The following is a 12,991-nucleotide window of genomic DNA, read 5'->3' as shown; positions in this document are numbered from 1 at the left end:
AAAAAAAAAAAAAAAAAAAAAAAAAAAAAAAAAAAAAAAAAAAAAAGCTTTAAAAATTTTGGGGGATTAAAAAAAAAAAAAACCACAAATTTCAATAGGGTTAAAGAAAAAAGTGACAAAATAATAATAATGATAATCTTGATGAGAGCGTTTTATTTTGAAATTCTGACTGAGAATTCTGAGAACAGAATTTGCAGGTCGACGGGAAGACAAACCCGGGGGTTAAAGGGATAGACACACATTCCTTCAGACCCCCCCCCCCCTCTACCCCCCCTCAACCCCCCCTCAACCCCCCCCCCCTTAAACCCCAGTCATACACTCACTGCCATCAGACCAGGACTGCACAGAGACGGCCAGCAGAGCCAGACCAGCAGGACCACTTTGGAGAAGACATGGTGGATTTCATCTCTGACTCCCGGTGAGGCGTTCAGGGTCTTTTAAAGAGTCCGGACGGGACGCTCCTCCCTCGTTGGACCGTCCACGTGTCCCACGTCTCAAAGTCCCCTGGCAGGACGGCCCGGTTGTTGCCCCACAGCTGACGGTAAAAACCCCCGGTTTCATCACAGTGGCAGCGCTTTCAAACCAACGTAGCGTAACGTTGATATTTATTTTGGTGATTTGGAGAAGCTGAAGCTTTAGATACGGTCATTTTCTCAAAGACCTCCATGGAAAGACTTAAATCACCTCCCCCCCCCACCTCCCCCCCCCTGCAGGAGATATAATATAATCTTATGATATATAATAATATTATATTATTACTATTAATGAAATTAATAATATTAATAATGAAAGTAAATAAAGATGAAAGTCCGAGGGTGTCGTGAGGTTTTTATTTCTCATTATAGCTCATCGTTGCTCCAAATCAAATTTGTTTTTAACATTTCTGTTGATTTTAAAATCATGGGGGGGGGGGGGGTTAGGGCGGGGCTATAATGTGATGGACAGTGACAGTGTGTAACACACAGAGTTAGACTCCTCCCCTTTCCCTATCTCTCTCCTCCCTCTCTCCTTCTCCCTCTCTCCTCCCTCTCCCCTCCTTTTCCATCTCTCCTCCCTCTCTCCTCCCTCTCTCCTCCTTTTCCATCTCTCCTCCCTCTCTCCTCCCTCTCTCCTCCTTTTCTCTCTCTCCTTCTCCCTCACTCCTCCCTCTCCCCTCCTTTTCCCTCTCTCCTCCCTCTCCCCTCCTTTTCCTCTCTCCTCCCTCTCCCCTTCCTTTTCCATCTCTCCTCCCTCTCTCCTCCCTCTCCCCTCCTTTTCCCTCTCTCCTCTCTCTCCCCCTCCTTTTCCCTCTCTCCTCTCTCTCTCCTCCCTTTCCCTCTCTCCTCCCTCTCCCCTCCTTTTCCCCTCCTTCCCTCTCCCCTCCTTTTCCATCTCTCCTCCCCTCTCCTCCCTCTCTCCTCTCTCTCTCCTCCCTTTCCTCTTCCTCCCCTCTCCCCTCCTTTTCCCTCTCTCCTCCCTCTCTCCTCCCTTTCCCTCTCTCCTCCCTCTCCCCCTCCTTTTCCCTCTCTCCTCCCTCTCTCCTCCCTCTCTCCTCTCTCTCTCCTCCTTTTCCCTCTCTCCTCCCTCTCCCCTCCTTTTCCCTCTCTCCTCCCTCTCTCCTCCCTCTCCCTCTCTCCTCTCTCTCTCCTCCCTCTTTCCTCCCTCTCCTTCTCTCCTCCCTCACGTCTCCTTCTCTCCTCTCTCGTCTAAAATCATCCCATCTCCAACCAACGAGTCATCTCAGATCGTGACACCCAGCGGGTGACGTCCCCCATGCTGTGTCCATTAGCATCCAGTCTACGGTTCCTGTTTACTGATCCATCATGGCGTCTGTTGCGTGGTGACAGTTGGCGTGGCGAACGTCGTACGTGCCCCCCCCGGCCTTCATGAAGTCAGCCACGCGCTTTCTCCCGTTGAACTCTCTGGTCTCCGTCGTCTGCAGAGAGAAAACACGAAAACGGGATTAAAACACAACGAGTCGGTTTCATGTTGTACGTTAGCTTAGCATCAGCTGTTAGCTTAACGTCGGCTGTTAGCTTAGCGTCTGCTGTTAGCTTAGCATTAGCTGTTAGCTTAACGTCGGATGTTAGCTTAGCATCAGCTGTTAGCTTAACGTCGGCTGTTAGCTTAGCGTCGGCTGTTAGCTTAGCGTCAACTGTTAGCTTAACGTCAGCTGTTGGCTTAGCGTCAGCTGTTGGCTTAGCGTCAGCTTTTAGGTTAATGTAAGCTGTTAGCTTAACGTCAGCTGTTGGCTTAGCGTCAGCTGTTAGCTTAACGTCAGCTGTTAGCTTAACGTCGGATGTTAGCTTAGCGTCAGCTGTTAGCTTAACGTCAGCTGTTAGCTTAGCGTCAGCTGTTGGCTTAGCGTCAGCTGTTAGCTTAACGTCGGATGTTAGCTTAGCGTCGGCTGTTAGCTTAACGTCAGCTGTTAGCTTAGCGTCAGCTGTTGGCTTAGCGTCAGCTGTTAGCTTAGCGTCAGCTGTTGGCTTAGCGTCAGCTGTTAGGTTAACGTCGGATGTTAGCTTAGCGTCAGCTGTTAGGTTAACGTCGGATGTTAGCTTAGCGTCAGCTGTTAGGTTAACGTCAGCTGTTAGCTTAACGTCAGCTGTTAGCTTAACGTCAGATGTTAGCTTAACGTCAGATGTTAGCTTAGCGTCAGCTGTTAGCTTAACGTCAGCTGTTAGCTTAACGTCAGATGTTAGCTTAGCGTCAGCTGTTAGGTTAACGTCAGATGTTAGCTTAGCGTCAGCTGTTAGGTTAACGTCAGCTGTTAGCTTAACGTCAGATGTTAGCTTAACGTCAGCTGTTAGGTTAACGTCAGCTGTTAGCTTAGCGTCAGCTGTTGGCTTAGCGTCAGCTGTTAGGTTAACGTCGGATGTTAGCTTAGCATCAGCTGTTAGCTTGACGTCAGATGTTAGCTTAGCGTCAGCTGTTAGCTTAACGTCAGCTGTTAGCTTAACGTCAGCTGTTAGCTTAACGTCAGCTGTTAGCTCAGCTTAGCGTCAGCTGTTAGCTTAGCGTCAGCTGTTAGCTTAGCGTCAGCTGTTAGCTTAATGTCAGCTGTTAGCTTAGCGTCAGCTGTTAGCTTAACATCAGATGTTAGCTTAACGTCAGATGTTAGCTTAGCGTCAGCTGTTAGGTTAACGTCAGCTGTTAGCTTAGCGTCAGCTGTTGGCTTAGCGTCAGCTGTTAGGTTAACGTCGGATGTTAGCTTAGCATCAGCTGTTAGCTTAACGTCAGATGTTAGCTTAGCGTCAGCTGTTAGCTTAGCGTCAGCTGTTAGCTTAATGTCAGCTGTTAGCTTAGCTTAGCGTCAGCTGTTAGCTTAACGTCAGATGTTAGCTTAACGTCAGATGTTAGCTTAGCGTCAGCTGTTAGGTTAACGTCAGCTGTTAGCTTAGCGTCAGCTGTTGGCTTAGCGTCAGCTGTTGGCTTAGCGTCAGCTGTTGGCTTAGCGTCAGCTGTTGGCTTAGCGTCAGCGGTTAGGTTAACGTCGGATGTTAGCTTAGCATCAGCTGTTAGCTTAGCGTCAGCTGTTAGGTTAACGTCAGCTGTTAGCTTAGCGTCAGCTGTTGGCTTAGCGTCAGCTGTTGGCTTAGCGTCAGCTGTTGGCTTAGCGTCAGCTGTTAGGTTAACGTCGGATGTTAGCTTAGCATCAGCTGTTAGCTTAACGTCAGCTGTTAGCTTAGCGTCAGCTGTTAGCTTAATGTCAGCTGTTAGCTTAGCGTCAGCTGTTAGCTTAACGTCAGATGTTAGCTTAACGTCAGATGTTAGCTTAGCGTCAGCTGTTAGGTTAACGTCAGCTGTTAGCTTAGCGTCAGCTGTTGGCTTAGCGTCAGCTGTTGGCTTAGCGTCAGCTGTTAGGTTAACGTCGGATGTTAGCTTAGCATCAGCTGTTAGCTTAACGTCAGATGTTAGCTTAGCGTCAGCTGTTAGCTTAACGTCAGATGTTAGCTTAACGTCAGCTGTTAGCTCAACTTAGCGTCAGCTGTTAGCTTAACGTCAGATGTTAGCTTAACGTCAGATGTTAGCTTAGCGTCAGCTGTTAGGTTAACGTCAGCTGTTGGCTTAGCGTCAGCTGTTAGCTCAGCTTAGCGTCAGCTGTTAGCTTAGCGTCAGCTGTTAGCTTAGCGTCAGCTGTTAGCTTAACGACTGCTTTAATTAAAATCTACTTTTTTTTTAAATTGTTAAAAAAAACTCACAAAATACATTAAAAACAATCGAAAAAGGTCAAATAAATGTCAAAAAAACATCGCCAAGGTTGAAAAAAAATCGACAAAAACCATGTTAAATATGGACGAAAACGTGATTAAAAAAGGCAAAAAGGTTTGAATAAAAAACGACAAAAACACTGAAAAGACTGACAACAAAAAAAATCTGAAAAAGTCACAAAAAAAATTACAAAAACATCGCCAAAGGTGACGAAAACGACAACAAATTGATGACAACAATTTTTAAAAAATCTGAATAAAAATCCACAAAAACAAAAAAGTCACCAAAAGATAAATAAAATCGGAAGGAAATTTGAATAAATATTCGACAAGAAACATTTTTTCTGTGACTTTTTTCAGCGTTTAACCCTTGCGTTGTCTTCCCCTCAATCGTGAAAAAAAAAAAGGTCTTGGTGACATTTTTTCAACATTATTATCTAATTTTTAATTTAATTATCACTTTTCCAATGGTTTTTTTAAATGTTTTTCCAAAGGTTTTTGACATTTTCAGCTCTTATTTCAACGTTACCCCTCTGAGCCCGAGACACTCGCCCACGAGTAAAAAAGCACCTCTGATTCATAGTTTAATAACTTTTGAACCATACGAGCGATTTACTCACTTTCGGTTTTGTTTGAATCCTGAAGTTTTCGGCTTTACGGAGGTCTTTTCCGGGTCTTTCTAGCCTCTACAGGGGTTTTCTATCCAGCCTGGAACTTCAGCCTCTTTGGGCTTTAAATCCATACTGTTATATCCAAGATTGGTCCACTTTATGTCCATAATTCATCGCGTTTTGGCTCATTTCTGCCGCTGGATCGCTCCTCCGTCTCTCTCTGTGTCTGTCCTGTGTATTTTTCAGGAAGTACATGCCCATATATGGGAGATAAAGGCACCCCTCTTGTATGGAAGGCCAGAGGGGACAAAAATGCCTATAGACTCTATGGAAGGCCAAATAATGCCCTATTTAGACACACATCTGCTTGTATAACATTGCTGTGGGTGTAATATCAATAAATATGACATTATTATGTTATTATTGGCATAAGTAAATGTCATGTGAGAAAAAAGCATCTTGACTTTCTTTGAAAAAATGCATGTATTTTGTCAACTGTATAAGTTATAATGATTATTTCTTCACAGTGTGACTCCCAAGACATATGAGAAGTGTTTTAGAGGTTTTACTTATATGTCTGTGATATCAATACATATCTGGAAGATTCATTTATTTATTTATTTATCTTTAAGGCCCTACAACCATTTTTAACATGCAAGTGACCTCACTGCAACCCAAATATTCTAATAACCCAGTTTGTCCTAAAAAAAATGATGTTCATATCTTGACTGTAGACAACAGGGTTGATGTTTTACAAGTTATTATAAAATAAATCAGACGGAAATTAAACTGTAAAAATGGCCTCAGGGCCCCCAGGGTTAATTGACTAAAAATAATTTTCTGAAAACGGGTCAATTTGACCCGAGGACAACATGAGGGTTAAAAAAAAGCTGAAGCCCCGAGACTGGGCTGCAACAGGAGGGTTAATGAACTCATTAATGAATGAATGAATTAGTAAGAGAGATGACAGCTTGGTTCCGGTCTCACCTTCCACTCTGAGCTCATGTTGTCGGCGCTGGTCACCGACATCGGACCGTCGGCGCCGGTTCCTTTCTGGAGGAGCCACCGAGACCCGTCCCCGAGGGTCACTCTGAGAAACAAGCGCTCGTTAGACCTCCGTCCTCCATGTCAAGAAGGACAAGATCCCTCGTTAACAGCCCTCACGTTGCCCTCGGGGCAAATCTCACCCGTTTACAGAAACTTTCTCTAACAGAAACTATGAAAGGACGCTGGAAAATGTGACAAATGTTGAAAGAAAAAAAAAAATCTGAAAAAGTTTCAAAAACATGTTAAAAATGGACAAAAACTATTTTAAGAAATTGGAATAAAAATCCCCCAAAACAGGCTAAAAAAAAAAAAATGGAAAAAGTTACAAAATATTTATCAGAAACATTAATAAAGGAGGGAAACATTTGTTGGAATAAACGTCAAAAAATCACGTTAAAAAAAAGGCAAAAAATTTGGAATAAAAGTTGACAAAACCATTTTCTTAAACGCTGAAAAAAGTCACCAAAGAAAAATCAAAAAAGTCACAAAATGTGACAAAACCATCGTTAAAAAAAGGCAAAAAGATTGAATAAAAATCAACAAATTTTTTTTTTTTTAATTCTGAAAAAGTCAGAAAAAAAACATTCAAAAAATGTCAAAAAAAGTCCAAAAAAACATCGTCAAAGTTGACAAAAAAACGTGTTAAAAATTGACAAAAACAATTTAAAAAACGCCAAAAAAGATTTTTTTATAAAAAGACACTTCTTTTCAAAGACTAAAAAAAGTAAAAAAATCAAAAGAATTTAGAAAAGGTCACAGAAGAATTTATGAAAAACATAAGGTGACAAAAGATTGTTAGAAACACATTAAAAATGAACAAAAAAAAGGAAAAGACAATGAAAAAAGTGACAAAAAAAATAAGAAAAAGTCACAAAATCACTTATGAAAAACATCACCAAAGGTGACTAAATGTTTAGGAAAAGCGACAAAAAAAATGTTAAAAATTGACTATTTTCTTTTCTCCAAACGCTGAAAAAGTCACAAAAAAACACTAAATGTTTTTATCAAAAAACATCGCCAAAGGTGACAATTTGTTTTAGAAAAAGCGGAAAAAAAACATGTAAATAATGAACAAAAACAACGGAAAAAATGAAAAAAATTGTAATAAAAAAAAAAAAAAAAAATCACAAAAAAATCACAAAATGTGACAATCATTTTTTTTTTTTTAATTAACAAAAACAATTAAAAAAAACGAGCAACAAAATGTTGACATTTCGAGCCGGGAAAACGTGAATTTGCAGGTATATTATATTATATCTTCTTCAGGTTGTCGGACTCACCTGACTCCAGAGTGGCTGATTGGTCCGTATGCAGATCTGAGGGATCTGATTGGTCGAACCACCCTGTCGGCTCGTACCACTGGAGCATCAAAGTCGAGATCCAACTCGTCCAGAACCTTGTCCCAAAGGACCGACAACGGGGAATCGTCCTCAGTGGGGGGGGGGGTACTCCGGCTGTCACTGCCGGTTCATTGGGTCCAGAATAAGGAGAGAAAGAAAATATTATTATTACTATGATTATAACTATTCAAAAGTTCACTCAAAATGTATAAAAAACATCGCCAAAGGGGACAAAACATTGTTAGAATAAGCAACAAAAAACATGTTAAATATGGACAACATTTTTTTTTTTCAAACACTGAAAAAAGTGAGAAAAGACATCTGAAGAAGTCACAGAAAGATTTAACAAAAATGTTGGCAAAGGTGACAAAACTTGTTCGAAAAAGCGACAAAAAACATGTTAAATATGAACGAAAACATAATTAATAAAAGGCCAAAAAGGGTTTGAATAAAACTCGACAAAAGCTTCTTTTTTTTTAAAGCTGAAAAGGTCACAAAAAAAGTTTAAAAAAACGATCAAAAAATGTCTAAAACGTCGCCAAAAGGTGACAAAAACTCGTTAGAAAAAGCGACAAAAAACATGTTAAATATGGACAAAAACGTAATTAATAAAAGGCAAAAAGATTAAAATAAAAATCGACAAAAAACATTTTTTTCAAACACTGAAAAGAGTGACAAGAAAAAAATCAGAAAAAGTTAAAAAAAAAAAAACGAAAACATTGCCAAAGGTGACAAAAACTTGTTTGAAAAAATTTGAAAAAACATGTTAAAAATTGCTGAAATGCCAAATATTGAATACCGAATTTCCCGATCAGGAGATTCCGACGCGGATTGCTCTACAAACCGAGTCTGATTTAGGTCAGCTGTGAAACCCCCAGAGCAGCATACAGTCGCAACAGTTTGAAAACACATTTTACTGCAGACCCCCCCCCCCCCAAAAAAAATAAAAAATAAAACTCAAAGTACTTACGGAAATCTCCGGACTCCCCAGGATGAACCAGCAGAGCCACAGCAAAGACGAGCAACATGAAGGAAAACATGTTGGATTGTAATCTCTGTCCCAGTCACTGCACGGTGAGGCGTTCAGGGCCCCCTGATGTAACCCGGAACAGACGACCTGCACGGTGAGACGTTCAGGGCACCCTGATGTAACCCGGAACAGACGACCCGCACGGTGAGACGTTCAGGGCCCCCTGATGTAACCTGGAACAGACGACCTGCACGGTGAGGCGTTCAGGGCACCCTGATGTAACCCGGAACAGACGACCCGCACGGTGAGGCGTTCAGGGCCCCCTGATGTAACCCGGAACAGACGACCCGCACGGTGAGACGTTCAGGGCACCCTGATGTAACCCGGAACAGACGACCCGCACGGTGAGACGTTCAGGGCCCCCTGATGTAACCAGGAACAGACGACCTGCACGGTGAGGCGTTCAGGGACACAGGTCAGCTGTTACATCAGTGTTTGGGACCTGGCAGGATGCCTCAGTAAACAGTCCATCATCAACTCAAAGGTTTATTCTTACATAAGACGCTGACTTTAACCCCCGTGTTGTCCATAAAAAAAGAGACAAAAATTAGAATTTTTTGTCTCTTTTTCAAACTTTTTGTTTAGTTTCCACTAACACCACATTACTAGTTTTACTATTTTTTTTGGAATTCATGGTCAATAACCCTCATTTATATAGAATTTAGGGGGGGGGGGGATTTCAGAGGCAACATTTTTTACTTTTTTGCTGAAAATATTAGATTTTGTTTCTAAATAAATTCTGACATTAATATAGAATTCCAAATTAATTTTCTCAAAACATAATTTTTTTTTCCCCTCAAATCTAAAATCATCTTAAAATATTACTTTTTTTTCTCAGAATATTTGACTTTTATTTCTCAGAATATTTGATTTTTTTTCTTAATTTCTGCATTTATTGATTTATATTTATTATTGATCAGATTTATTTCTAAATAATTCCGACATTCGTATAGAATTCCAAATTTAATTTCTCAAATAGGATTTTTTTCCCCTCAAAATATAAAAAAATTAAAATTATTAAAAATGTTTTCCCTCAAATATAGAAAATCCTAAAATATTATGTATTTTTTTCCCAGAAAATTTGATTATTTTTTTTTCTTAATTTCTGACATTCATCAAAAGTTCAAAATTATTTTTCTCAAAACATTAAAAAATGTTTCCCCTCAAATAAAAAAAAAAACTCAAAATATGAATTTTTTTTTTCTCAGAATATTATATTTTTTCTGAAAAATCCTTTTAATTGACTTTTAAATATTAATATTTAAAACCTGCTATAAGATATTCGTTTTTTTTTTTTGACATTTATCGAAAAATTCAAATTAATTTTCTCACAATATTTGTTCCCCTCAAAATATGAAAAAACTCAAAATATTTTTTTCACCTTAAAATTAAAAATTACTTAGATTTTTTGTCAGAATATTTATTTTTTTATAATTATTTATTATATATTATGTTGATTACATATTTGTGTATTTTTTTTCCTAAAAACATTTTGACATTTATCTAAAATTTCCCTTTTGTTCCACCTCAAAATATAAAAAAACTCAAAATATTAAAAATGTTTCCCCTACAAATATAAAAAACAAATCAAAAAAATTAAACTTTTTCCTCTCAAAATTTAAAAAACGACTAAAAATATGGATTCTTTTTTCAGAATATTTGACTTTTTTTTCATCAAAGTGTTCCAAACTTTTAAAATATTAATGTTAAAAACCTGATAAAGTGACATTTTCACGCCAAAGAAAAGTCTTCTTTTCATATTTAATAACATTTATGAATAAATTACAGTCCCAGGTGAAGGTCTCTGCTGCGCTCTGATTGGTCCAGCAGCAGCGTGGGTCAGGTGAACAGGAAGTTGTCATCGTCCCAGGTGAAGGTCCCTGCTGCCGTCTGATTGGTCCAGCAGCAGCGTGGGTCAGGTAAACAGGAAGTTGTCATCGTCCTGGCTGAAGAGAGCGGACCTGCTGGCGCTGACGCCGCCGACGGCCGTCAGGTACGAATGATGGAGGATCGGGAGCTGGACGGACACACGGCGCCGCACACTAGATATGATGATGTAGATATGTAGATATGTAAATATGTAGATACGTAGATATGTGAATATGTAGATATGTAGATACGTAAATATGTAGATACGTAAATATGTATATATGTGAATATGTAAATATGTAAATATGTAGATATGTGAATATGTAGATATGTAGATATGTAGATATGTGAATATTTAAATATGTAGATATGTAGATATGTGAATATGTAGATATGTAGATATGTGAATATTTAAATATGTAGATATGTAGATATGTGAATATGTAGATATGTAGATATGTAGATATGTAGATATGTGAATATTTAAATATGTAGATATGTAGATATGTGAATATTTAAATATGTAGATATGTAGATATGTAGATACGTAAATATGTAGATATGTAAATATGTAGATATGTGAATATGTAAATATGTGAATATGTAAATATGTAGATATGTGAATATGTAGATATGTAGATATGTAAATATGTAATATGTAGATATGTAGATATGTAGATATGTAAATATGTAGATATGTAGATATGTAGATATGTAGATATGTAAATATGTAGATATGTAAATATGTAAATGTGTAGATATGTAAATATGTAGATATGTAGATATGTAAATATGTAGATATGTAGATATGTAGATATGTAGATATGTAAATATGTAAATATGTAGATATGTAGATATGTAGATATGTAGATATGTAGATATGTAGATATGTAGATATGTAAATATGTAGATATGTAGATATGTAAATATGTAGATATGTAAATATGTAAATATGTAGATATGTAGATATGTAGATATGTAAATATGTAAATATGTAAATATGTAAATATGTAAATGTGTCCCACCGTTCGGGGGAGTTGATGCTGTCGGGACTTGAACCTTCGGCCTCAGAGTTCCTGTCGGAGCAGACCTGAGCTGCATGAGTCCACGTCCCGGGTCTGGATCCACCTGCTGGGAGGGTGCAGAATAATAATAAAAAAAATAAAATTAAAAATAATTAAAAAATTAAAAATTAAAAATAAATTAAAATTTACATTAAAAATAAATAAAAACAATATAAATAAAAACAATAAAAATAAAAACAATAATAAAAATAATAATAATCATCCTCCCTGTACAGCGCCCCTGGCTGTTATTATAACTCAGATTTGAACCCATTTATTTCTGACTGCGTATTAAAATGATGTTTTTGGTTTCAGTTCCTTTCACATTTGTCCCGTCTCCAAATTCTAATATGCAATATTGTTCAAAATAGAACGAGGATACAGAGCATTATATATAATACTCACAAGGCATATATGTGTGTGTGTGTGTGTGTGTGTATGTATATATATATTATATATATATACACACATATATATATATATATATATATATATATATATATGTATGTATGTACTATGAAGCCAGAATTTGCCTCAGGGTGTGTCCCCCCAGCGAAGTTTTGAGCATCAACGACTTCAGTTCCTGTTTTCAGACACACTGTTATGAAACACTTTAGGGTGGAAATCCCTTAATTAAAGGGGAAATACGCAGTTTTTTAGCTTAATAAATTAGATGATACTTTATTCATCCCACAACGGGGAAATGTTGTTCTTACAGCAGCAGCATTTTCTTCTATAACAGCAAAAAAACAAAAAACACACAAACAAGTAAAAACACCAAGAAATACAGGCCAACAACAGACAATGATTATACGGTGGACTGAAAGGAAGCAAAATGGCGTCAAATAAAGGAATTAATGTTCCTTATCTGAAGAGCTTGGGCGTCACTGCAGCGGTGAGAGGACTTTAATCGAGCTGAATGCTGGTCCTCGGGTGTTTAAACTGAGAATATGGAAACCCTGGAGCTGTCTTAGTGGGTATACTGCGTATACTGCATATACTGCATATACTGCGTGTACTGCGTATACTGCGTCTACTTGCATATCACGTACAGTCGGGCTCGAAAGTTTGGGCCCCCCAGGTAAAACTTTCTATTGATGTTTTTTGTTGTTTTCTTTTATTTTGAAAGTGTAAATGATGAAATAAAATCTAACTTTTTGTGACATTTTATATAAATGTCTAATCTGTCATTTGAGGCCTTTTGGAGATTTTTCCTTCTTTTCTTGGCTTCTTTATGCTCATTAATACACATTTTTACCTGGGGGGGGGGGGGCAAACTTTAAACCCCACTGTATATACACCACTCGATGTTTATGTTTACCGTTGTGTCTTCCTCTCGTCGGGGGATCACACGTTTCACACAGCTGCATGATGATGGTTTCTAGTTCTGCATCCAGCTGTGGAAGAACTTCAGGTTCAACGTTATTTATCCTTAAAAAGGACATTTAGTATGCAGCAAGATATCTAAAAAAACTACAAATACACACAAACCACACCAGATGTTGACAACATTATACACACAACACGGGACACACAGCAGCACATCAGTGGAGACACTCCGTCCTGCAACGTGGGGGCAACATGAAGACAACATGGGGACAACATGAGGACAACATGAGGACAACATGGGGACAACATGAAGGCAACATGAGGACAACATGAGGACAACATGAAGACAACATGAGGACAACATGGGGGCAACATGAAGACAACATGAGGGCAACATGAGGGCAACATGAGGACAACATGAAGACAACATGAGGACAACATGAGGACAACATGGGGGCAACATGAAGACAACATGAGGACAACATGAGGGCAACATGAGGACAACATGAGG

The 12,991-nt window shown here is 38.5% G+C and overlaps 1 protein-coding gene and 1 long non-coding RNA gene across 2 annotated transcripts; both read right to left on the bottom strand.

Annotated features, from left to right (window-relative positions):
* Positions 1-1,647: 1,647 nt before the first annotated feature.
* On the bottom strand, positions 1,648-8,411 carry LOC116679522 (uncharacterized). The gene is made up of 4 exons (XR_004329507.1): positions 8,159-8,411; positions 7,129-7,308; positions 5,789-5,891; positions 1,648-1,915 (listed from the first exon to the last, which is right to left on the bottom strand). It is a non-coding gene; the product is annotated as an uncharacterized LOC116679522 (long non-coding RNA).
* Positions 8,412-10,012: 1,601 nt separating this feature from the next.
* Positions 10,013-12,596, bottom strand: LOC116679521 (gamma-aminobutyric acid type B receptor subunit 2). The gene is made up of 3 exons (XM_032509182.1): positions 12,473-12,596; positions 11,113-11,218; positions 10,013-10,260 (listed from the first exon to the last, which is right to left on the bottom strand). Exons 1-3 carry the CDS (start codon positions 12,594-12,596, stop codon positions 10,134-10,136), a joined length of 357 nt encoding a protein of 118 aa, XP_032365073.1. The 3' UTR covers positions 10,013-10,133.
* Positions 12,597-12,991: the final 395 nt, after the last annotated feature.

The sequence above is a fragment of the Etheostoma spectabile genome, unplaced genomic scaffold, assembly GCF_008692095.1.
Source record: "Etheostoma spectabile isolate EspeVRDwgs_2016 unplaced genomic scaffold, UIUC_Espe_1.0 scaffold00016628, whole genome shotgun sequence".
Taxonomy (NCBI): Eukaryota; Metazoa; Chordata; class Actinopteri; order Perciformes; family Percidae; genus Etheostoma; species Etheostoma spectabile.
The sequence above is the reverse complement of the archived record's forward strand: the minus strand, read 5'-3'. Positions and strand labels throughout refer to the sequence as shown.

What these genes read in the sequence shown, in the direction of transcription:
- LOC116679521 (XM_032509182.1), bottom strand. Translation starts at nt 12,596, where the DNA reads ATGTCCTTTTTAAGGATAAATAACGTTGAACCTGAAGTTCTTCCACAG. An exon ending in GACGAGAGGAAGACACAACG is followed by an intron (nt 11,219 to 12,472) that starts GTAAACATAAAC and finishes GCACCCTCCCAG; the next exon opens with CAGGTGGATCCAGACCCGGG. An exon ending in AGCATCAACTCCCCCGAACG is followed by an intron (nt 10,261 to 11,112) that starts GTGGGACACATT and finishes CATCATATCTAG; the next exon opens with TGTGCGGCGCCGTGTGTCCG.